Below are 26,394 nucleotides of genomic sequence, written 5' to 3' on the forward strand. Positions count from 1 at the left end.
TCTTAATACTTTCTATTTTTGGGCATTTGTTATGATGCATTGTCATGGCAACGGGGTTGTTTCTTACAACCGGGAGCAGCTGATTAATATCTCAAAAGTTCAAATAATACTTCAACTACAACCCCAAAATCCCTGATGAGTTGAAAAGGAGATGCCATGGATGCAGAGCAGGAGCTAAGATAAGAGAGAGAAGAAGGAAGTTCAAACCATCTCTTCCGTCGATTTTGATGGGCAATGTGAGATCGTTGGGAAGCAAGTTGGATGAACTCCAAGCCCTACAAAGGACCCAGCCAGAGTACCGGGCATGCAGTATCATGTGTTTTACTGAGACATGGCTGCAGGATCATATCCCCGACTCCAGCGTCTCTCTGCCGGGCTTTTTAACCATACGAGCAGACAGAGATTTAAGGAGGAGCGGCAAATGTAAAGGAGGCGGACTGGCAGTACTTGTGAACAACAGATGGTGTAATCCAGGACATGTTACTGTGAAGTGTCATCTCTGCAGTCCAGATATTGAACTGTTGGCAGTAAGTTTTCATCCATATTATTTACCCAGAGAGTTCACCAGTGTTATTTTGGCAACAGTTTACGTTCCACCTTCCGCTGTTGCCGACACTGCATGTGATGCCATCAGCTCAGTTGTTGCTAAGCTACAGACACAAAACCCCAATGCTTTTGTGGCAATTTCTGGTGATTTTAACCATGCTTCACTCTCTGCTACACTTCCAACGTTTCAACAATTTGTCAGCTGCTCTACCAGAGAAAACAACACGTTGGATTTGTTTTATGCAAATGTCAAGGACTCATACATCTCTACAGCAAGACCTCCTCTAGGCAAATCAGATCACAATCTTGTTTTTCTCTGCTTGAAATATAAGCCCCTTGTTCAGAGGCAACCTGTAATAAAGAGGACTTTGAGAAAATGGTCACAGGAAGCTGAAGAAGCTCTGCAAGGTTGCTTTGAGGCTACAGACAGGGACGCACTGTGCCAGCTACATGGAGAGGACATCAATGCCATGACTGAGTGTGTAACCGACTCTATAAACTTCTGTGTGGATAACATCATCCCCACCAGAACCGTGAGATGCTTCCCCAATAACAAACGTTGGATCACCAGTGACCTGAAGGACCTGCTTAACAAGAAAAAAAGAGCCTTCAGAGAGGAAGACAGGGGATTATTGAGGATTATACAGAAGCAACTTAAAGTCAAGATAAGAGACAGCAAGGAGGTGTACAAGAAGAAGCTGGAGAGCAAGCTCCAGCAAAACAATATCAGAGATGTGTGGACAGGGATGAAGAAGATCACATGCTTCAAGCAGAAGGATGATCAGACCAATGAAGGTCTGGACAGAGCCAATGAACTGAACACATTCTTCAATAGGTTCAGTTCAGAAACAAGCTTCGCATCCTGCTCTCCTGCTCACAGCCAAACAGACATTCCATCTTCCTTTGACCCACAGGACCCACAGCTGTCCAGTAACACCTCACATTTTTTATATTCCACCTCAGCCCTAGACCCTTCTGCTTCTACATGTTTGCCTTCAACCATATCAGATGATGCTGATGCTTCCTTTGCTTCCCACTTCCACCTGTGTGTCTCAAGAAGTCAGGTCAAGAGACAACTGGAGAGACTGAATAGGAATAAGGCTGCAGGTCCAGATCATGTCAGGCCTAGAGTCCTGAAGGCCTGTGCAGAGCAGCTCTGTGGGATTCTGCAGCACCTCTTCAACCTTAGCCTGGCCCAGAAGAAGGTTCCGGTGTTGTGGAAGACCTCCTGTCTTGTTCCGGTACCAAAGAAAACTCACCCATCAGTCCTCAGTGACTATAGACCTGTTGCCCTGACATCTCACATCATGAAGGTCCTAGAGAGACTCCTGTTGGCCCACCTGAGTAAGCAAACAGTAAACCATCAGGACCTCCTTCAGTTTGCTTATCGCTGTGGAGTTGGAGTTGAAGATGCCATCATACACCTGCTTCAACAAACCCACTGTCATCTGGACAAAGCCAGTAGCACTGTGAGGATCATGTTCTTTGATTTCTCAAGTGCATTTAATACAATCCAACCTGATTTGCTTTGTCAGAAACTCCAGACTCAGGTGGAGGCCTCAACAATCTCCTGGATCATAGACTACCTGACAAACAGACCACAGTTTGTGAGACTGAAGGGTTGCGAGTCTAACCAGGTAGTCAGCAGCACAGGAGCACCACAGGGGACTGTACTCTCACCATTCCTCTTCACTCTGTACACCTCAGACTTCCAGTACAAGACAGACTCCTGTCATCTGCAGAAATACTCGGATGATTCTGCAGTCGTGGGGTGGATCAGAGATGGACAAGAAGCTGAGTACAGGAAGGTGGTGGACCGCTTTGTGGCATGGTGTGGAAACAATTATCTCATTTTGAAAGTGACTAAAACAAAGGAGATGATTGCAGATTTTAAGAGAAACAGGAATAAGTCAAAAACTATTTCTATCATGGGAGAAGAAGTGGAGGTGGTGCAGGAGTATAAATACCTCGGTGTTCACCTGGACAACAGACTAGAGTGGAGATGCAACTGTGAAGCCATCTACAAGAAGGGACAGAGCAGACTGTACTTCTTGAGGAAGATTAGGTCCTTTGGTGTTCGCAGCAAGATGCTGCATATCTTCTATACGTCTGTTGTGGAAAGTGTGATCTCTTCTACCATCATCTGCTGGGGAAGCAGCATCAGAGCCAGGGACTTACAAAAGCTCAACAAGCTGATAAAAAAGGCTGGCTCTGTTCTGGGGACTCCTCTGGAACCTCTGGAGATCATTGTGGAAAGAAGGATTCTTCATAAAATGAAGAACATTATGGAGAACCCTGAGCATCCTCTTCATGAGACTGTCCTACAACAACAGAGTGTCTTCAGTCAGAGGCTTCTTCAGATCTGCTGTAAGACGGAGCGCTACAGGAGATCCTTCCTGCCCACAGCCATCAGCATCTACAACGGCTCTTTGAGGAAACCTTCATAATATGAGCTATAATAACATTTAATTTCCCTTTGGGATTAATAAAGTATTTTTGAATTGAATTTGAATTGAATAAAGAAAATGTGTGTTTTCAATAAAGCAAGTCTGTAGCGGGGTACGGGTTTCCTTGTCGAGTCACTTCTAGGATTAGTTCATGCATGGTGTAGTAGAAGGAGATTCATTGTATGACTGTTTCATACCAAAATGTTTTGTTTTTCAGCAGAAAAACAGGGTGAATTCTTAAGGAATGAACCAGTTTTGTTTTTAGCAAAGAAACTATTTTAAATGTGATTCCTTTATTTTATTTTTGAAATCCATTAAAAAAAACAAAGATATACAGCTTGGCGATACAACATTGTATTTTATAACTAATAATGTGATTTACAAAGATGTATCAGCTGTAGACATGACCTGTTATAGATGATTGGCTAAAAAATGTAGAATCTCTCAGGTCTTGTATCTTGTCTTTTTGTGCCACTAGTGGCCTTCAATTTATAGTAATTAGATAGAAAAGGGGGCAAAGATTGAAGGGGGAAGGAATGCAGCAAAAGTCCTGAGGCCAATGTTTGGACGGCATATATGAGAAAGAACAACCAAAATTTAGAGAGAAACCTTTAAATATCTTCATAAAGCTAAGATAAACCTTGTTAATGCCACTTTCAACACGTTTAATAAGGTAAGCCTCTTTGGACACTGAATAGACAAGAAAAATAAAAGCTTAAACTTCAGCCCTGTACCTCATCAGCTGGTAAGGTTAGTTTCGCATTTTTTGGAAGGAAGTGAATTAAAATCTGTTTACATCGATGGTGGAAACTGTCAAGTGCACTCAGGTGGAGTTGCCCTCTCTGTCAAGTGTCCTCAGAGACCAACTGAATGACACTTCATTACGTCACTTCCTCTGGAAACATTCAAACCTCAGTCACAGAAGAGTGTTTCTCCAGTTTGGACTTTGCTCTCTGTGGCTGCCTTGTCAGAACTAGGCAGGCTGCACCATCATTATAAAGTAGCAGTGCCGGAGCAATTAACCGAGAAAGGAGAAATTCGGTGCCAAGAGGGCATATAATCCCAACAATCAACGTGGGTGGAAATAAGCTGCAGCCATAACTAGCTTATGTTCGCCATTGCAACACTGCTTCAAAATAAAGCCACAGTTGCTGCACACAAAATTATGCCACACTCACACAGTTTGAATCATCATTCTTACAGCTAAAATCTAAAAAAAAAGAACTGACAAAAAAGGTGAAAATAATTGCTCATAGGAGCAACAATATATTTTGTATCTAAATAAAGGAATGTTCAGAACTTTTACTTACACATTTACTTACTTTATGCCTCTTACTTACTGACCAGTTTTAACATCTATTTTAGTCATCTTTATACATTTTTTAATGTTTGAACTGCCTATATTGACTTGCATCGGTTGCAAACACGTTTTTGTCTATTCTGAAGCTGTCAAAACATCATTTTGTTGGTTCATTTTTAAAAACAAAAAGCAGTTAATAATTTGGAAATAATTTACCAAGAATAGACTCCAGATCTCTAATTTTAGCTCTATTTTAGTTCATGTTCATAACTCAAAAACAAAGCTTTAGTGAGTCAAACTTCTAAACAATATCTCATTTACAGTGCTTTGCAAGAAGATCATTACTGTTAAGTATTACTATTTATAATTTGACACATTATAATGAAATACTTAAATGTATATTAATGGGATTTTATGTGACTGACCAACACAAAGAAGCACCTAATTGTGACTCTGAAACTAAATAATACATAGTTTTTACATGTTTTCATAAGTAAACATCAGCTAAAGCTCAGTCAGATTGGTCTTGCTACAGATTTTCATTTAGCTTTAGGTCTGGTCTTTAAGTAAGCCATTAAGTGAGCCATTCTTATACATGAAAATGTATTAATCTAAACCATTCTATTGTAGCTTTGACTGTATATTTATGGTTGTTATCCTGCTGGAGGCTAAACCTCTGCCCCAGTGTCAAGTCTTTTGCAGCTAAAATATGTCTAAAACATGGCTAAAATTTCAAGGAGTATAATTTATTTTTCAACACACTGTAAGTTATATTTGTAGAACGTTTTACAATATTGTGGTGCTCTAGCAGTGTTTTCATTGCTTCATGGCCACAAACATCATAGTCCAACTGAGAGTTTACTCACCTGTTCATAGAACTCATTGACAATGCCCTTGGTCCACTGCAGGTGTAGATCCTTACACTTTAGAGGCCCGTTGATGTCTGCCAGTTTAATGCACATCTGGCACACAAGCAACCTGTCATTCTCATTAGACCAGTCAATACCTGTTGACGGATCATCGCCCACCTGAAAAATCAAACAACAGCAGAGGTCAGCTTTTCTCATATCTAAAAGTGAATGCATAAAACAAGCAATATGCAATATGTTACAAAACCTGCATTTTGTCATGTGAAAATCATTGCCATTGATTATTGTAAAGTTCTGCATTCTGGTTTTCTTTAAAGAGCTACAGCTTCAACTTCAGCTGAAAGAATGATGACAAAGACCAGAGAGTGAGCTCATATCACACTGATCGGTCTTCTGTTGATACCTAAAATAAGAAGTAAAACACATGGTGAGGGGTTCCTACTATGGCCCTCCGCTGTGGGACTGCCATCCTGAAGACCTGAACGCAGCTGAGAGGTTGGATGGTTTTAGTTCAGTCTGCCTTAAAGTCAATGTTTTGAGCATCTTTTTTGTGGTTTATTATTTTATTTCAATTTTAGTTATTAATATTTTTAGAAAGTTCTACATGATCTATTTTTTATATTAATAGTTTTTGCATATACTCTAATATGTTTTTTAAATTATTATTATTTATTAGTATCAAAAATACTTACTAATATTCTCCTTTAGATGGCGCATGAGCACAGGTACTGGAGGTGTGACAGCTGTTGCCCATTAAGCCTCATCTCCTGAGCAGTATAAGAAGAGCCTGCTGTCAGTACTTTGACGCCTGAGTGTTAACCAACGTGGTTGCTCGTGTGCATTGGAGGCTCCTCCAGTTCACCGTTTGATCCCAAGCCTCCTTCTCTGATTCTGACACCACCCAGACAGGACTCCAGCTGACAGCATCCTGGCTCATCTTACTCCTGGACTAAGTAGTGAACCCTGCACGCCCTCCACCGTGCTCGCATCAACCTCCATCCTGTGCTCCTCTGTTACCCTCCTGGAATCCATTCACCTCCACCACAGCAGTTGGCAGTTCCGGATCAAGATCAAACCCATCAAACTCTCCACTCTCAGACCCACATCGTTTCCCCCCGGCGGCAATCCTCTCAATCAACTGTAAGCTCAATATTCAGCAATATCTTCACCGAAATTCTCAGACTCATTCTAACCATCCTGTCCTCCTCAGTTCCCGGTTCCAGATTCCAGTAAACAAATCCTCACAATAAACCTTTTAAACCTTCTTCTGCCTCCTGGGTGTGCTTCTGCATGTGGGTCAAAGCAGCAATAAAAACTATGACATGCTGTAATTTTAGTAATTCTGCAAATTTTATGTTTTTTCATATATATTTATCACCAGCTTCCTTGCTAATCTACATGCTAGCGTTTCCCCACTTCTTTGTCTCCCGTATTTGATTCATTTACCTATCTCTTTTATTTCTTCTTATTTCTGTTATTTGTTTCATTTGTGTTGTATTTTCTTTTTACGTTGTTTGATCATTTCTAGTTTGCATGTGTCTTTTTAAGTGGGTATAGTATGTTTATGTTGTTTAAGCAAAACAGCTTCTATCCTAGAGCTGCCACCCCTGAAAGTAACAAACTACTGTAAACGAAAGCCCCAAAGCCAAAATAAACACAGTTTTTGTATAGCTTCAATAATAATGTTCACCCTGTGCTTAATATAACTGTGCAATACTAGTTACAACTGTGCAACACCATTTACATATGAGTAATGTGTATACTGCATATAGTTCACCATTAATGTTGTACTTCTCTTTTATTAGTTTACTAAATAAGTTTGATGCTTAATTACTTTTATTGGTTGCCTTTTTCTTATTGCTCTTCATAATAATTTCTATGTAACTGTGTTTATTTGTATGCTGCTAATGTGGGGAGCCACCAGGTGTATTTCATTGTAAGGTACATACAGTGAAAATAAGCCATAACGTATCTTATTTTAGCTTAATAACACCTTGTATGTTTCAGTGTTGTAAACATATTAAACACTCATCTGCCCAAATATGTCAGAAAATCGAACAGGCTATACGATAAGATTTCTAAAGACATTCATTTGACATTGATCCGAGGTTTAAAGATTGTGCATCATGGTAATTTCTGGTTTTGCAGCAATGACAAAAATAAGTTGAGGAGGACATATAAAAAGGCATTAAATATTTAATCATTGTTACTATTTTAAATGCAAAATTTTAATCTAGATTTGTCCAAATAAAATCATAATTTCTTGCTTAGATTTTAAGAAAGTAAAGCAGCTCGAGTTCAAAACTGACTGGCTCTTAATGGAAGACTTAATTTGCCTTCATGAAGAGGAATGAGCGATACTTTGAGAAGTGCAGATATGAAAAATGCTGGTTCTTTTGTTGCCCACCCAGTGAGCAGCTTCACTGTACCAATGTCCAACACCCTACTGCTCAAAACCAACATTTGGTCTCCACTGAATTAAATTCTGAATTGCTGCTGGGTGTTTTGTACTTTTGACTTAAATTGAACTTCTTGAAACTCCCACATTGCTATGTAAAAACATAACTGTTCCCGTAAAATACCTAGAACAGTTTCCTTTCCTCACCACTTTTTTCCAGTATTTAAAGAGCTTAGAAACAAAGAACCATTTATGTGGCTAAGATAACAGCAGTTTAAAGTCCAATAGAACTGTTCTTTGTAATAAATGACCTAAAATATTGTATATTCCCGTTTTTTTTGTTATATTTAGAAACAGATATTGGAAAATGGTTCATATTAGCTGTATTAAAATTTTCCAGATACAACACTATAACTCCAACTCATGTAAATAATGTAAAGCATATAACAGCTTCATTTTTTTTGCAATACCTTGGCATTAAACTCAGCCAGGAAGTCAAAGTGCTTCTTGAGGTCAGTTGCCAGGATGGCCTCGATGACCAGGAACCGGAAGCGTTTGAACTCCACATGGTCCAGGTTGACGAGGAAGTTGTACTCTGGGTGTGACATGAAGAGGTTCCAGGCAGAGGCGGCATGGTGGTTTTCCAGGACCGAACGATCATTGTAGAGCACTGCCTGCAAACAGCCAAACTCCCTGCATGAATGCCATCTGCAATTTTACATATTTATTTGATTTATCAAAATAATCTATACTGAGCCAGTTTTAGAGTGAGCATTTTTATTTTTATTTTCATGAGGAGGCAGAATGTGTGTCTTTAAATTCATTCCAACAGGGCTATTTACTGCACAACATCGAGAGCCTTGTCTATAATGTGTATCTTCAGCAAGAACTGAGGCACATGAACTGAATGAAGTATTTCTCAAAAATAAAGAAAAGCTTTTGTGGGAAGAAAGAATTAATGAAGAAATGCACAAATGTAAAACTTAACTCAAGGTTATTTCAACATTGTACAGGAAAGTTTGGGCTGTTTAAGATATTTTTTATTTCACATGACTTTTTAACACTTTTTTAAAAACCTGCAAAAACCCTGGAAAATGAAACAACTGGTGGCAAACCAATACTTAAAGATACAATAAAGATATAAAATTATCAGTATATAAACATCTACTAAGCTTGATCTATGTTTTGATGTAACTATTTAGATTGTCCTACTATCCAGAACGTGGATGCAGAAGTTAGTTAATTGATTTGGTCTGTAGTTCTTGGAAAACCTGATCAGATTTTAGGTACAGGCAAATGGATGAAATTCAACTTCAATTGAAGGAGTTGAAATCAATGAAGACACATTTATTTGAAAGTCACATAATGTGCAAGGATATAAATTGTTAATTTATTATCAATTTAATATTATATGTATATATATATATATATATATATATATATATATATATATATATATATATTTATAGATATGTATACTTATAGATATATATTTAGATATTAATTCCATTATTCTGATGCCATGTCGTCAGCTCTGAAAATTTACTTTCTGACAGAGTCAGACAGATTCCCCAGGCCAGTTATACTTTTGCTTGTAGCAAGCAGTACAGATAATAGTATAAGGAGCTGGTGGTTCAAATCAGCTTTTCTATGCAGTTCAGCAGTGAAATGGCAAGAAAAGGTGGGACATCTATACTTGTAGGACATCAGATAAATCAAACAAATGTCTACATTTTGTGAGCCAAATCACTCTGCATGTCTCTAATGTCCAGTGGACCTTATGAACAAAGTACCTGCGGGGCGCTGGTGGCCACGAGGAAAGCATTTGTTCTCCCAGGATGATCGTAGTCATGCATTGCAGCAGCCACATAAAGTGCCATCAGCTCCAGAGCAGGTATGAGGCCAGACAGACAGCCATATCCATCTTCTGACACAGTGCAGGTCTTTGAAACCAGGAAGCCCATATGACTGTGTGTTATTCCACTGTCAGAGTCTAACCGCAGGGTAGAGACATAGAGGAGATTCAGGGTCAGGGTGGCAAAATTTACACAACACACATACTTCAGGTTCCCCTATATGTGCCAGTAATGCACTCTCGAGCGTTTACACACACACACACACACACACCCGCACACACACACACACACACACACACACACACACACACACACATACACACAAGAATATTCTAGTCCACTTATGTTTAGATCAAAGGGATGGGCCTGATTAGGCATACAAGGTTATAGCAATATTGGTGACAGTGAACTCCTAATTTGACAGCAATTTCATGCTGTCCTAGACTTCAAAATAGTTTTTACATGAAAATGCTTGTGCCAGAAGCATGATTAAAGTTGGTTGTTCTCACATTGGTGAGATGGCTCACTGGAAAAATGGAAGGCATATGGAAAGATTTCCCAAACATTGAACATATTTATAAATAAAAAAGCTAATTTCCTTATTTTTCCCATAGTTTGAAGCAGTTTGAGAAACTGGTACAATGGGTCATACCTGAGTCACTGGCAGAGCCATGATCGTTAATAAGGCTGGGTAAACCAGGAACAGGCTGCGTGGTGAGGTACCAGACCGCATGAAGGACATCTGTGGCATGGATCCTGTTGTGATCTGGTCCAGGGGAAAAAACATGTTTTTCCTAATTAAAATGCTCTCCACTAGGGTGCACTGTTGAGCTGTTTAGTGTTTTCATGGCAACATAAAGACAGCTAATTGTGCTGTACTGTACACTGTAGTATGACTAAAACTGGATGAAGTGTATGGTATGGTACTTCCATCTAGTGGCTGCTTTTATTTTTTACAACTGCAACAAAACTGACCAGACAACTGTGCGAGGAAAAACACGAGCAGCTGAGATACATGTAAACTTACATGGTATGTCTCTGTAGCCGCTCTCGAGAGCATGAAAGTAGTTCATGAATTCTTTAACAGGAATCTTAAAGGTTTCAAACAGGCCGGTGTCCTCAAAGAGCCTATAAGATACCTGCAACACAAAATCATCTGTGAAAACCACCACGATTTTATAAGATTAGACAACTGAAGTTCATTAAAAAATGACATCATTGTTAATTGTGTCACCCATTCATATTAAATACAGCTAAATAGTGATGAACTACTATATGGCTTCACTTTATACTTATTTGTCTTGATTTTTTAACTTTACATTCTTGCTTGTTTGTGCTTCATTCTATTCTATTCTATTCTATTCTATTGTTCTCTACAAGCTAATCATCTGAAATGGTTCTTTTTTCCCTGTGAGGTTTTGCTAATGTGCTTTGGGTCATTATCTTGCAGTGATTTGGTGCTCCTAAGAATCTATGGGTCAAAAGCAGTCAAATATATCTACACTCTTCCTCCGTTGTGGATTGCTAAGAGGAATATACATGAACTGCAGTGCACCAACCAGATTTGCACATGTCAAAAATTCATAGCTTCTCCTACAATATTTCTTGGCAAAGATTCCTTAAGAAGAAGATTGTTTTTCTCTTTTTAACAATTTATTCAGAGACCTTTACATTATGCAGACTCCTTCAGAGGCATCCCAGACACTGTTTTTTAATGACAAGTCCCAAGCCAAGTCTGAAGCACCTGACAGTTGTTCGTTTGGAGAAAGAAGATCTCTGCTCGTATATCATAAGAGAACAACAACCGTGGCTCTAGAAGACTTAGTCTTCATCTGATATCCTATAAACATGTTCATGTTTATTAATGGGCCTCTATTTTTCAATTGAAATAAATGTTATTCTTTTTGATTGCGCTTTAGAAACTCTCAAGGAGTAAACTATGTTGCATGGACCACATTAACAAACATTTCACATTGTGTTTGTGATTTAAAACTCTTTAAATGTGTAGAACTTTTGTCAAAATCCTCAATAAAAAGTGTGGACTGCAGTGATTCATCTCTGATCTTAACCCTTCATGTTCTTTAATGTTCTCACCTGACTAAGGATCCTTCCACTTTTTCCATTTGTCTTCTCCATTAGGGTGAAAATAGGAAAGTTCCAATTGTTTAACTGACTCATCAAAGGCTCCAAGTCTTCCATTACTAATGGTTCTGGTGCCAGAGCGGGTTTGTCCTGAACAAACAGTACAGAATAAAAATGTTTAAAATAATAAATTGCTCCCTGATACAAGCTAATAGCACATTTAGAGTGGATATAAAAAAGTATATACACCCGTGGTAAAATAATTTTTGTGATGTTAAGAATGAGAACAATTTAAATTCCTTTTCAACTTTAATGTAACATATATCATGTAACAAACATCTGTTAAAAATGAAAAAGAAAAAAGTAAGCTTAAATAACCTATTTGTATAAGACTGCACAAAAATGATTTCATTGTACAAAGTATCAGTTAGGATAAAAAGCAAAAGTCCACATCATTTTATATCTACCATGGCACAGTAAAGGCTGCCATCAGTAATTGAAACAGTTACATTACTATAACTGGAGTCTTCTCCATCATTTGTAAAAAAGACTTAAAATGAACTGCTCTGGGAGGCTCCCAAGACCCTGACAGGAGCATGGAAGAAGCTGTGGGATTTTGTGGTTTGTACTGTTTCTGCAAGTAACAACAGTCTTCTGTATTCTCCATATGTTTGGACTCAGAAGTAATGTTGAAGGACAGAATGTCTTTTTTCCAAGGAAAACATATAGATCTGGTAAAAAAAAAAAAATGTCCCCAAATCTTGCAGAAGAACATCTTATAGTCAGATAAAACCAACCTGGAACATCTGGCCACGGCACATAACCGCAGGTTCACCATGTCCACCGTAAAAGATGGCGGTGGCTGCATCATGCTCTGGGGTAGCTTTCCTTCAGATGGAACTAGACCTTTGTCAAAGTGGATGAAATCCTAAGAGGTTTTAAATATCAGTCAGTTCTGACCCAAAACCTATAGGTTTGCTCGAAAGCTGAAGGTGAAGAGAGATTTTATTTTCAGCATCACAGTGAGTCTAAACATACATCTAAAATAAACAAAGGAATGACTAATCACCAGAAGAAAATAAAATGTTTGGAATAGCCAAGCCAGAGTCCAGAACTAAACATGACAGGGTTTGAAGGCTCACATCTGTGATATCATATGAAGAGGGCTATGGACAAGACATATCCTCACAATCCAATAGATTTGGAGAACTTTTGCGAGGCTTAGTGGACAAATATTGCAAAAGTAAGCTGTGGGATCCAGATAGACTTTTACCACAGAAAGCTGGTCTGAAATTGGATTTAGAAGGTTCTTCAACAAAAGTGTCAGTTCAGTTTAGTTTACTCATTTTCATATGTAGTCATATTCAATAAGTTAAAATAATACTATTAAGGTAATTAATTTTAGTAATTCAATTAACTAAGTGAAACACAATATATAGATTAATCACACATTGACTGATGTTTTCAAGCATTTATTTATGTTAAATATGATGATTTGAGATAAACAAAAAATACATAACATCTAAAAAACTTTTTTCTGCAGAAATGTGGGTTTAATGAAAAGCATTTTGAATACCTGCTTAAAGGCTATGTTTTCTAAAGGGTACTCTTAATCTGACAAATAAGGCTCATCGGAACGCATATTATAATTTATTCCATATGACTCTTTACTCCATGTTCTCATTTCTTACAAAAACCTGCCATTTTTACCAGGGTGTGTAGACTTTTTATATTCACTGTATATTGTGTTTCTGCCTGATGTCAGACTTACAATGTACAATTTCTTATACTTTGATTAAAGACATGTTTCTAAATGAGTATGCCTTAACTCACCTCGGGAGGTATTAGTGCATGGAGGATGACATTCTGGGAGGCTTTTTTCCCTTCCTCTGTGTCCTCCTCTGTGTGTGCTACATCACTGCTGTCACTATGGTTGGCTTCATGGGTGCTGTCATAGTCTGATGACACAACCACCTGGTCTTCTGTTAATAAAGACAAAGAAAGATATGTGGGGTTGCTGCAAAATCAATGACGTATTGTAATCAACTCGCCTTCCCCACAGAGATCCCTGTTCATCACCTGGCATTACATAATCAGCTGGATTGGACTGTATTCTGTTATAAATGGGACTAAATGAGAGTGTATGTAATCTGAATTTAAACTACATTATTCAGTTGGATTTGAATGAATGGGATTGATTTAAATTTAACTTGGTACTATGTGATTGGAGATAAATTCAACCTGATTATCTTGTAAAGCACCTTGAGATAACATGTTATATAGCTCATGTTCACAACACTTGTGGTGAACTGGAGCTATATAAATAAACTGAACTGAGCTGTATTATATCCACACTAGACTGTTGTCTAGTAAAGAAGAACTGTTAATTTAATAAAATCATAGGATTTATCTAATATATCCACAGCATTTACTACTGATTTATTTTTAACAGGAAATTTACTTTAAACAGACACTGTCCATACTCAAATACATTTTCTATTGACCACTGTTCCTGGTAGTGTTAGTGTTTATATTGAAGTTAGTGAGTGGCAAATGGCATCTTTTGCAGTTTTTACAGCATACTGGTTAAGCATGCAGTCCCTTTATTTAAAATCACTTAAAGAACTCCAATTGGCACACTTCAGATATGTTAGATTCTTTTTTGTACGAATGAAAAAATAATAAAAGTAAAAGAAAATAATTAATTCAGTGACATACATTTTATTAATACTTTTATTAATCTTTAGCTTTCTCAGCAAAAAAACAAATAACAACAAAAGGAATTTGCTTGGGTTTTCCGTGAGAGTTGTGACAATGTTTACGGCTCCTTTTACCAGATACTGCAAAGATGCTAAATACAAAAGGAAAAATATGCCCCTACCTGTTCGGGGTATCCTGTCTGCCTTGTCTATAGATCCCTCCCCATGAGTCAGTCTGATGTATGGCCTCCCACAACTGCAGAAAACAGGGTTATATAAATACATCAAATAAGGCATTATTCAGTCTATAGTTTTATCACACATTTATATCCAGTACAACAGAGATTTAACCACTACTTGTGAGCTTTGGTAGTGCACTAGGGTGAAGTAGAAAGAAAATAATTATTATTTTTCAAAGTTTTTTCAAACTAAAATATTAAAACTGATGTATTTGAATTTAAACCCCACGAGTCACTGCTATCTAGAATCAGCGTTGCCTGCTTTCGTAATTGCTAGTCTTTTGGTGTATGCCACAACCAGCTTTGCACATTCGTCTTTGCAAATCAGTCAAAGCTCCATCACACAATTCCGTTTTCAGGTTTTGCAACAGAGTCTAAATTGGAATTAGGAGTGTATTTTGACTGGGTCATTCACAAGGATATTGTCATGATTCCAGCCCTTCAGCTCACCTTGACTGTGCTGATTACTCATTGCCTTCACCTGCACTGGGCTGCTCCTATTTAATCAGCTGCTCGTCACCAGCTCAGTGCGAGATCGTCTGTTGCCTCTGTCACAGCTTTCAAGCCTTGATTCATGTTTCAAGAGTTTTTTCTGGTTATCTGATCCTGCCTGTTTTTTGACCACAGATTTCTGCCTTGTCCTTCTGCTGTTCGGAAAAGTCCTGACCTCACGTTGCTGAAACCTGCCTGTCTCTGACTTTGTCTCTGGATTACTGGACTATCCCTGCCTGAAACCCTCCAGTGCTTTACCTTGGATTGTCTCCCGCGTCTGCGGAAATATTCTCTGTCTCCTGTTTGTTCCTGGAACCCTCAAACCTCCTGTTGTACACTTCCCCTTCCTCCCCGGCTGGATTTCAATTCCCTGATAAACCTCCATTCCTGTCCTTCCTGTCTGACCGCTTCAGTGGAACCTCTTCTACCCAATTATTATTATTATTTTTTATATTAAAACTTTTTGTTAACCATTCTCTTGTCTGGCTGCGTTTTGGGTTCTGGTTGAGTTGCATCATCGTTACAGTACAATCTCGCCAGTATGAACCCACAGCCGAATCCCGATTGGTGTTCTAAAGTAGAGGGGGCTATTACTGGCCTAGAAAGAAATGTCCAGGAGCTTTTACGGGGACTTTCTTCTCTTAAAATCACCCAGGTCCAAGCTAGTTCCTCAGTTGCTCAACCACTCCCCTCTACTGTTACTCCGACGGCTAACGCAAACAACGAGCCTAAGCTTCCCCCCCCTGAGCATTTTAATGGGGATTCCGAACAATGCCGACCTTTTTCTACCCAGTGTTCCCTGCTATTTGAACTCCAGCCCACTGCCTTTCCTTCGGAACGGGCCAAGGTGGCCTATACAATCTCTCTACTGTCTGGTAAAGCTAAGCTTTGGGGAACTTCTGAGTGGGAGAATGATGCTGACTGCTGTGACTCATTTATAGAGTTTTCTGATGAGATGAAGGGGGTTTTTGACCCTATTCGACCTGAGAGAGAGGCTGCCAGGAGACTGTTCTCTCTCAGACAGGGCTCTCGACCTGTTAGTGACTACATTATCAATTTCCATGCCTTGAAGTCTAGTTGTTTTTGGAATAATGAAGCCCTGTTTGACGTTTTTTACCAGGGTCTGTCAGATGATATCAAGGATGAAATTGCTACTCGTGACCCTCCCAAGACCCTCGAGGCCTTAGAAAGGCTGGCCACACGGATTGACCAACGCCTTCGTGAACGTAAGAGGGAGAGGTCATCATCTAACTATCAAAGACAAGTCTCAACCGTCCAGGTCAGTTCAAGCACTATGCCCCAAGTCTTCACTCCTCCTCCTGTTAACACTGAGGAGCCCATGCAACTGGGCAGGACCAGACTCTCCACTGAAGAGAGGGATAGGAGATTCAGGAATCAACTATGTTTTTATTGTGGAGAGAGGAATCATCGGGCCTTTAACTGTCCGTTAAAAGGGCAGGCTCAGTAAAGTTCAGGAGGTCTTTGCTGAGCCCTATCCTCAGGTCTCAGAACCCTCCCCATAATCGGTGCACCATCAGATTTCCCGACTCTCCTGAAAATAAGGAGGTACCTGTTTTCATTGACTCTGGGGCTGATGCTAACTTTATTGATGTCAGCCTAGCTCATAAGCTTGCACTGGAGTTGGAACTTCTAGAGAGACCACGTGAGATTTTTACTATTGATGGGCATCTCATTGATCAAGTAACTCGCTGCACTAAGCCTGTTTCTGTACTCATTTCAGGAAACCACCACGACAGGATCATGTTTCTGCTAACCAGGTCTCCAGAGATTCCTGTGATTCTGGGACGCCCCTGGCTCATCAAACACAGTCCAGTCATCAACTGGCTCACTGGTGAGGTTCAGTCTTGGGGGCCATCATGCTCTACTAATTGTTTGAGGGAAGCCCCTATCATGACATCTCCCTGTGAGATCAACCTTGTTTATCCAGACTTGTCTAAGGTCCCTAAGATTTATCATGATTTGTGTGAGGTATTTAACATATCTAAGGCCACTTCTCTACCACCCCATAGAGAGTACGACTGTGCCATTGACCTTCTCCCTGGTACTACCCCTCCTCGAGGCAGAATCTATTCCATTACAGGTCCTGAGAGAGAGGTAATGGAGGAATACATTTCTGACGCCCTCAAGGCAGGACTTATCAGAAAGTCTTCTTCTCCTGCAGGTGCAGGATTCTTCTTTGTTGGCAAGAAGGATGGTTCACTTAGACCATGCATCGATTATCGAGGTCTAAAGGAAATTACAGTTAAGAACAGATACCCTCTACCTCTCATGACTTCTGCTTTTGAGCTCCTTCAAGGTAGTACTGTCTTCACCAAACTGGATCTGCGTAATGCCTACCATCTGGTCCGCATAAGAGAAGGAGACGAATGGAAGACAGCTTTTAACACCCCTTCAGGTCATTATGAATACTTGGTCATGCCTTTCGGGCTCACCAATGCCCCAGCCGTCTTCCAGGCATTGATTAATGATGTTTTAAGGGACATGCTAAACAGATTTGTTTTTGTTTACCTTGATGACATCTTAATTTTTTCAAAGGATCTTTCTACCCATATCAAACATGTTCGTGAGATTCTTCTCAGGCTTCTCCAAAATAAACTATTTGTTAAGGCCGAGAAATGTTCATTCCATCAATCATCTGTATCCTTTCTGGGCTTTGTCATAGCTCCTGGCAGAATTCACATGGACCCCTCAAAGGTGGCTGCAGTCCTGGAGTGGCCTGACCCATCCAGTTCGAAGGAACTTCAACGTTTTCTTGGGTTTGCCAATTTTTACCGCCGTTTTATCAAGGGTTATAGTTCTGTGGCCGCCCCTCTTTATCAACTCACTTCTATAAAGACTCAGTTCAAATGGTCCTCAGAAGCCAAACAGGCCTTTGACAAACTAAAACGTCTCTTTACCTCAGCTCCTATTCTGCGTTTTCCAGATTCATCGAACCCTTTTGTTGTGGAGGTTGATGCCTCGGAGACTGGGGTTGGCGCTGTCCTGTCGCAAAGGTTTTCAGACGATGCTAGGTTACATCCTTGTGCTTTTTTTCTCGCCGGCTTTCGACCTCCGAGAGAAACTATGATGTTGGGAACAGAGAACTATTGGCTATCAAACTAGCGTTAGAGGAATGGAGGCACTGGCTTGAGGGATCCACACATCCTTTTACTGTGTGGACAAACCATAAGAACCTGGAATATCTCAAATCTGCCAAGAGACTTAACCCACGCCAGGCTAGATGGTCACTATTTTTTAGTAGATTTAACTTCACCCTAGCCTATCGACCTGGCAGCAAGAACATCAAGCCTGATTCACTTTCTAGACTTCATCAGTTTTCTGTCTGTCCTTCTGATTCTGTTGATCACGACTACATCCTTTCCCCCAAGACCAGGCTAGCTCTTACCAGTATCGAAAGCCTGCTCAAGAGGAGTCATCAGAGAGAACCACCTCCTGTTCAGTGTCCTAAGGGACTTCTGTATGTTCCTGAGGAAATGGTGTCTAAAGTCCTTCAGTTCTGTCATGGCTCTAAACTTTTCTGTCACCCAGGTATTACTAGGACCCTGGCAGTGGTCCAGTCAGGTTTCTGGTGGCCCACACTCAGAAAGGACACGCGAGAGTTTGTGTCAGCATGTACCACCTGCTCCAGAGTTAAGCCCTCAAGACGCCCTCCAGCCGGTCTACTAAGGCCTCTTCCTATTCCACACCGACCATGGTCCCACATCTCTATGGATTTTGTCACCGGCCTACCTCCTTCTCATGGTAACACTGTACTCCTCACTGTGGTTGACAGATTTTCCAAGATGACCCACCTCATTCCTCTCCGCAAGTTACCCTCAGCTCCTGTACTCGCTGATGTAATAACCCGAGAGGTGTTTAGACTTCATGGCATTCCCCGTAACATCGTTTCAGATAGAGGACCTCAGTTCATTTCCCGTTTCTAGGGTGAGTTTTGCACCCTTCTTGGCATTGACGTCAGCCTTTCTTCAGGTTTCCATCCTCAGACGGACGGCCAGACAGAAAGGATGAATCAGGAAGTTGAGACCAAATTACGCATCCTATGCATGGATGCTCCCAGTCGCTGGTCACAGAATTTACCATGGGTGGAGTACGCCATCAATGGATTGCCATCAAGTGCCACAGGTCTGTCACCATTTCATGTTGTTTATGGCTATCAACCGCCTATTCTCTCTGTTCAGGAAGGGGTTACCCAGGTTCCTGCTGCCCATTTAACAGCACGTCGTTGTCTCAGAGTCTGGAGAAAGGCCAGAGCATCTCTCTGCAAGACCTCAGCTGTCTATGCCCGTAATGCCAACCGTCACAGATCCCAAGCTCCAAGATACCTGGTGGGTCAGAAGGTCTGGTTATCCACTAAGGATTTACCCATCAAGGTAGAGAATCGCAAGTTGGCACCCCGTTTTGTGGGTCCTTTTCCTATTGCCAAGGTCATTAACCCACTAGCTGCGTCTCAGTCTACCTTCTTCATTACGTGTGCACCCCACTTTCCATGTCTCCAAGGTCAAACCTGTAAGGTCATCCAGGTTTTGCCCTCCTTCCAGACCCCCTCCACCCCCCCGACTCATAGATGGAGCCCCTGTCTTCACTGTAAAACGCTTGCTACGTTCCCGACGTTGGGGCCGTGGCATCCAATACCTGGTGGACTGGAAGGGCTATGGTCCTGAGGAGAGGTCTTGGATACCTTCTCGCCTGATCCTGGATAAGGGCCTTATCCGCAATTTTCATCGCCGACATCCGGACCAGCCCAGAGGGGCGTCAAGGGCCGCCCCTTGAGGAGGGGGTGATGTCATGATTCCAGCCCTTCAGCTCACCTTGACTGTGCTGATTACTCATTGCCTTCACCTGCACTGGGCTGCTCCTATTTAATCAGCTGCTCGTCACCAGCTCAGTGCGAGATCGTCTGTTGCCTCTGTCACAGCTTTCAAGCCTTGATTCATGTTTCAAGAGTTTTTTCTGGTTATTTGATCCTGCCTGTTTTTTGACCACAGATTTCTGCCTTGTCCTTCTGCTGTTCGGAAAAGTCCTGACCTCACGTTGCTGAAACCTGCCTGTCTCTGACTTTGTCTCTGGATTACTGGACTATCCCTGCCTGAAACCCTCCAGTGCTTTACCTTGGATTGTCTCCCGCTTCTGCATCTGGTTGGTGGAAATATTCTCTGTCTCCTGTTTGTTCCTGGAACCCCCAAGACCTCCTGTTGTCCACTTCCCCTTCCTCCCCGGCTGGATTTCAATTCCCTGATAAACCTCCATTCCTGTCCTTCCTGTCTGACCGCTTCAGTGGAACCTCTTCTACCCAATTATTATTATTATTTTTTATATTAAAACTTTTTGTTAACCATTCTCTTGTCTGGCTGCGTTTTGGGTTCTGGTTGAGTTGCATCATCGTTACAGATATGCTTGTATTTAAACATTTCCATTTTAGTTCTGGCTGTATATTTAAGGTTATCATTCTGCTGGATGGTGAACATCAGCCAAAGTCTAAAGTTTTTTGCAGCCTGAATTGTTTTCTCTCATTCATGCTGAATAAAATCATCCCCAGTGAAGGATGCAGCCTCCCCTATGTTGCAGTGTTCAGAGTTCTTTGCTGTTAGTTTTCTGCCATACACGTGTTTTTCCAAACAGACAAAAATGCTTATTTGTTTTTTTCCCATCTAACCAAAGCATTTTCTTTTACATGTTTGCAGAGTCCTCTAAATGTTTTGTGGCATGCTGCAAGAATCTCTTATTGCATTCTGTCAGCAATTGCATTTGTCTTGCCACTCCTCCATAAAGGCCAGATTGTTGTGGGGTGCACACCAAATAGTTGTTGTATTTACATATTCTCCCACCTGAGCTGTGGATCTCTGCAGCTCCTCCAGAGGTACCATTGGCCACTTGCTTGTTTCTCTGATTAATGTTTGAGGTCATTGTCCAGCCTGTCAGTTTATGTGGACAGGAATGTTTGCAGTTGTCTCAATTTTAGTGAGCTTTTCAAAGCTTGGGATATCATTTTAAAACTTAACTTTGCTTTAATATTCTCCACAAATGTATCCCTGAAATGTCTGGTGTGTTCCTTGGTGTTCAAAATGCTGTCCACCTGTGTTTAACAAGAATGGCATGGACAGAACAGCTGCATTTATACTGAGATTTATTTACACACAAATGGTTGGTTGCAGTTGACTGGAATGGATTTAATTTAGTGGTATCAGAGCAAAGAGGGCTGAACACACCCTACATGTTTAGCCATGTATCTTTTTTCTTCTACTTTACAATAGTGCCCATTTTTTGTGTTGTTCTATCGCATAAAATCCTGATGAAATAAATTCAAGTTTGTGGTTTAAGATGACAAATATTATAAAGATCAAGGACTATGAATACATTTACAATGCACCGTGAATGTGGAATGTTAGAAATTTCACTGAATAAATTAAATAATAAAAGTTAAACTTGATTTAATGAACTACATAAAAAATAAATTTTGATGAACATGCTGAAATACCGAAACAACAACAAAACAAAGACGGAGCTGTGATAAAATGAAGCATGTGCATTTTTGTAGGAAAAGATAATGTGTTACATTTGGTTGTCTGTAGTTGGGTCAAAAGAGCAGAAATAATGGCACTCAGTAGACAGGCTTTCCTAACTGACTGCAGAAGCTGTCAGGAAAACTAACTGGGATTCCAACTCTGTTGTCCAACTGAAAGTTTACAGATGTTGCAAGAAAATACTCATTAATTAGTGTAATTAATGCAGTCATTAACATGAGAATAAACAACAAAACAAATCTGAAGCAGTTGCCAGTGCTGGCTGTGTCATGAATGACTCATTAGCAAACAAGCCCACCCTATTAGTGATTTATGGCAGAGCAGCATCAGCCACATGAACAAACTACTGCAAGACATGAACTTAAAGACAGATGAAAACCGTCACAATCGTTGACTCAACTATAAATTAAAATCAATCGAGTGTCGTGTGTTTCAGAAGAGGGACGTTGAGCTGTTTGACACCACGGGGAGCTTCCCGAGCTGCTCTCAATAGTTTTTCCTTGTGTCTCTGCTGAGGCCACTGTCAGGCTGTAGGTGGTTTCAATTAAAATACCTCACCCTAAATGTTGTAAAACCTTCCTCCCAAGCGCAGGAAATTCCTGCCGTTAACATGTTGTGTCACAGGGAGCACAAAGGCCTGCAGTGTGTCTATCTCCTTCTGATAAAGTGTTTCTGGAACACTTTTGGGCCATACCCACCCACTATAATGGTCCTGAGCCCCTAACAAAGAGTGTACTGTTGTGTTTGCGTGGCCAGGTTGGACCACTGTGTCTAATGCTTAGCAGGTGTGGAATATAAAATAGTTTTGCGGGTGAACAGTTAGAACATTATTGTCAAGGGAGCAGAGTGTTTGGCCTAAAAGGTTTAGCTTTAATGAAAGATGAAGAATTGTCAGACACTTTTGCTGTTCTGCTCATGCAGTACTATAACCTTGAGTACTGACACTGAACCTCCAGCACAAAATGTAAATAAGGAGGCTAGTTGTTTTCACTCGCACAGTCTGTCAGTCAAGTGTCAGTTCATTCCCCTTTATCACTGAAAAAGTAGAGCAGTTGCAGTGGTTAGCACTGTAGTTACAGTAATTTAACTGTCTCAGTGGGACGTCTGCATACATTAAAAAAACATAATACACATTCAAGTATGCATAAGCTGAAATCCGTCTGCTAGAAATAACATTTATCTACTGGATAATAATGTGTTGTGCCTTATTTCTATGGGAAGAATGTAAATGTATGAAGGAAAGTGTTGGTTCCTAAATTAGAGTGCGGGGAAATGCTGACCGGGATATTTATACTGAAAGCTTCTAAGCACACTCTCTACAAGTAGACATTCACCTGTAAATTAATATACACTCTATAAAGTGACACAAAACATTTCTTTCACTGTCTAACATTAAATAAAATTAAACAATTACTTTTTTACATCAGTTATGATACCAAATTAATTTCTATTAGTTAAATGCCAGGACTGTAATTCAATGTAAGTCAGATTTGTAGGCTGCCTTTTCACACACACCTCTTCAGCTTGGCCCACACATTTTTAATGTTAGTGAAACCACTCCGAAACATTGCCCTGTTCCTTCTTAAGCCACTTTATAACCAATTTGATGGTATGCTTAGAGTCTTTGTCAGAATCAGTATCAACTTTAAGGGCCAAGTTTGTGAGTAGAAACAAGGAAGTTGACTTTTTCTTACCAGCATCAGTAAGCATTTTCACAGGGAATTTTGGTTTTGATCAGGAATAGGTTTGTGCCCAATTTGTGCCCAAGTGTTAACTTTCTTGATCCTGTTTTCAGATGTTCCATCAATATATATGATATTCTTGCACAATAGGCCATCTATTTTTTTGAACTGTCTCTCCTGCATCCCACAACATGATGCTACCACCCCTGTACTTAACAGCTCGGATGTTGTTCTCAGACTTGCAAGCGTCCTGTTTTTTCCTCCACATATAGCTATGGTCATTATGGCCAAACACTCAAATTTTAGTTTTATCAGACAGAGTACATATCTCCAAAAAAATAAGATTGTTGTCACTGAGTGCATCTATAACCTACAATCTGACTTTTTGATGTAATGGCTTCTTGGTTACTGAGTGGTTTTTCAGCCTATGTTGGTACATGGGTCATTTCACTGTAGATAATGTTACTTTCTTACCAGCATCAGTGAGCACTTCCACAGTAGCTTTTGGTTTTGATCAGTTATAGCTTTGCACATTTTGTGCCAGAACAGAACATCTCTTTGATGCAGAACCCATCCGTTTCTGAACATTATCATGGCTGGAAATTCCCATGCTGTTAACACTTGCATATAGTTGTTTGAATAGATAAACACAGTACCTGTAGGCATCCGGTAATAGTACCCTAAAATGAACCAGACATTAACAATTCTCCTCCTGATATCATGACTGATTTATTTTTGCTTTTATTTGAAACCATAAAAGGAAGCAATGAGGTGTTGCCTTAAAATAATTCTTTGTGAACTAGCTCATTAGACGCTTACAAAGTCACAGAGGTGTGGACTTAAAAACCAAGTCTGACTTGAAGTCAGAATACTGGTGACTTGTGAATTGACTTGGACTTGATCGTCTTTACTTGAAATGACTTGATGCTCTCAGTAAAGTCAAACATTTACCACTCAAAATAAAAGTAGCAAAAATAGAATATTGATCCGTTTGTTTCCTCACATCATTAACGTTGTCTTCCTCGCCCCAATTAAAGAGAATAGTACAAATGTATAAGCAAAAATCTGTCTCTGATTATTCTGGCATTCAGCAAAAGGAAATAATAAAAAATGACAATCCTAATTGGCCTAAAACAGGAAAGGTTTAGTAGGAACATTGTCCGAGCCAGGCAGTGAAAAAAAGGTTGTGTTTCTTTTTTACAGTGTAAGTACATATCTGGATTCAACTGTAAATGAGATAGAGACATTTTAGAGCTTTATTATTTTCTATTACTAACTAAACTATTCATTCATTTGTTATTTTCTCTATTTGGAATTTTTTAGACATAAAATTGCTGTTTTGGCAGCAGACTCCAATTGTAAACTCCAGCTGGCCTCTGTTTGCTCTGTCTTCTGTTGCATTTTACTCCCAGATTTCAGACTGCCTTCCTCGCAGCAGGTTGACAGATTATCTTTGGTTCAGAGCCCAAACGGACATTGTCCAAGCCACAATAAACACAGCAGCCATTATTTCTGCTTCCAGTAATCTACCTATTCTTGAGCTAGATGACGTGAAGAAGATAACAGCACAGCTGCCCAGACTGAGGCAAATGGAAGGTATCAGTTGCTCCCTTTTTAACAAGGACTGTCCGATAACAAGCTAACACTGCAGCTTTGAAGTTGGTGTTGTTCCTGAACGTCACTAAAGGCTGACATGATGGAAAAAAGTGTGCAGGGAAAGAGATGCTTAATGTCCTAATTAAGATTGCACAGATTTGATGAGGAGTAGAAAATGGGGGAATTGAAACCATGTGTTCATTTTCTTCCAAACCTCCACTTCTTGTGTTCTCCTCGTCCATGTTTTCTAACTTTCTCTCTGAGGACACATGAGGACAGATTATTTATTTGCTTTGTTTGATGTCTAAAGAGATTTATACTGTATATTACAAATTTCTTGGCCAGACAAACTGTAAAGCAAAAAAGACAAAATGGCTGTACATGAATGACAAAAAAACATTGTCTTGTTAAGGTTTAGCTGGAGAATTTGTGTGTTTTCAGGTTGCCGAATCAGAAATCAGGGGATGTTGTTGTTTTTAGCAGGCATTGACATGTTTAACTGTAGTTTATTTTTATACCAAGTCCTCTGTTTTTAGTTTGGGCACCTGAAGAAGATCCAGAAGGCTGAAATTCAACTAAAGTACAACTGACAAGAGACTTCAGTAAACTAAACCAAAAAGCTCTCGGTACACTTGAAATGCTTCTCCATAACCTGCGCCAGAAGTAGCAGCTGCGGCAGTGTGTCCAGGCACATGTGTGTGCGCTGGTGTGCTGGTTGAGGTGACTGGGGAAAAGCCCAGGTGTTTGTTTACACTCTCACCACCATAAGTGGGTATAGCTGAGGCCCTCTGCTGGGCTGAGTGACTGTTTGTTTCCAAGGGACAGGGCTTTGTGTACAGAGTGTGCTCGGTGTGCTTACATTTACAGATCTTGCTCAAGTATCACGCTGTCAGTGCGCAAACAGCACCAAACAAGTCACTGACAGATGCAGCCCAAACAGTTCTTTGGAGGGCTGAAAACACTGAGAAAAGGGGGAGTGTGGAAAACAGCGCAGTAAATGAAATGTTGTAGAACCAAAGCCCATAGATCCCTCCAGAAGATGTTAGTGGTGCAATAGAGACAAGCTAAAATTGAGGCTGTGTTAACAATGTTATTTTGTCTCAGTAATTTTTTTACCAGCCATAAATGCAAAGAATTATGATAACCTCAGACTTTAAAGTTGCTGGAAAAAGATATCAAAATAATAACACTACATGTACAATCTGTTGGCGCACAAGTTATATTTTCATTCTACCAATTCCAAATGTTGGAGGCCATTTACTCACTGACAGGGTGAAGAGAAATCTTCAAATAAATTGTAAAACAAAAACAACAACAAAAAAAACCACAAAAACAAACACCACAAAAGTGAGCAAACTATATTTTAGAGAAATGATTCCTGAACATTTGGAGGAGTTGTTATGACTGTTGCCTAGCAACAAGAAGGTCCTGGGTTTGATTCTGTTATGGTGGAGTGAGTGAGTGAGTGAGTGAGTGAGTGAGTGAGTGAGTGAGTGAGTGAGTGAGTGAGTGAGTGAGTGAGTGAGTGAGTGAGTGAGTGACAAGAAGGTACCAGCAATCTTCAATGATAAGCGAGTATAGACAATGAATGAATGTATGGCTTTAAGATTTTTCTATTTCTAACCCATAAAATAAAACTGGCATAG

General features: G+C 40.1%; 1 protein-coding gene across 1 annotated transcript in view; it reads right to left on the bottom strand.

The window, feature by feature from the left end:
- Positions 1-26,394, bottom strand: part of LOC124881206 (cGMP-inhibited 3',5'-cyclic phosphodiesterase A-like) — a 147,151-nt gene that overhangs the window by 4,376 nt on the left and 116,381 nt on the right. Inside the window, exons 5-12 of the mRNA XM_047386733.1 lie at positions 14,380-14,453; positions 13,332-13,480; positions 11,511-11,648; positions 10,444-10,555; positions 10,069-10,182; positions 9,354-9,553; positions 8,031-8,234; positions 5,160-5,321 (exon numbers count right to left, since the gene is read on the bottom strand). Of these exons, the coding sequence (XP_047242689.1) occupies positions 5,160-5,321; positions 8,031-8,234; positions 9,354-9,553; positions 10,069-10,182; positions 10,444-10,555; positions 11,511-11,648; positions 13,332-13,480; positions 14,380-14,453 (1,153 nt within the window). The remainder of the gene's footprint in view (positions 1-5,159; positions 5,322-8,030; positions 8,235-9,353; positions 9,554-10,068; positions 10,183-10,443; positions 10,556-11,510; positions 11,649-13,331; positions 13,481-14,379; positions 14,454-26,394) is intronic.

The sequence above is a fragment of the Girardinichthys multiradiatus genome, chromosome 2, assembly GCF_021462225.1.
Source record: "Girardinichthys multiradiatus isolate DD_20200921_A chromosome 2, DD_fGirMul_XY1, whole genome shotgun sequence".
Lineage (NCBI taxonomy): Eukaryota > Metazoa > Chordata > Actinopteri > Cyprinodontiformes > Goodeidae > Girardinichthys > Girardinichthys multiradiatus.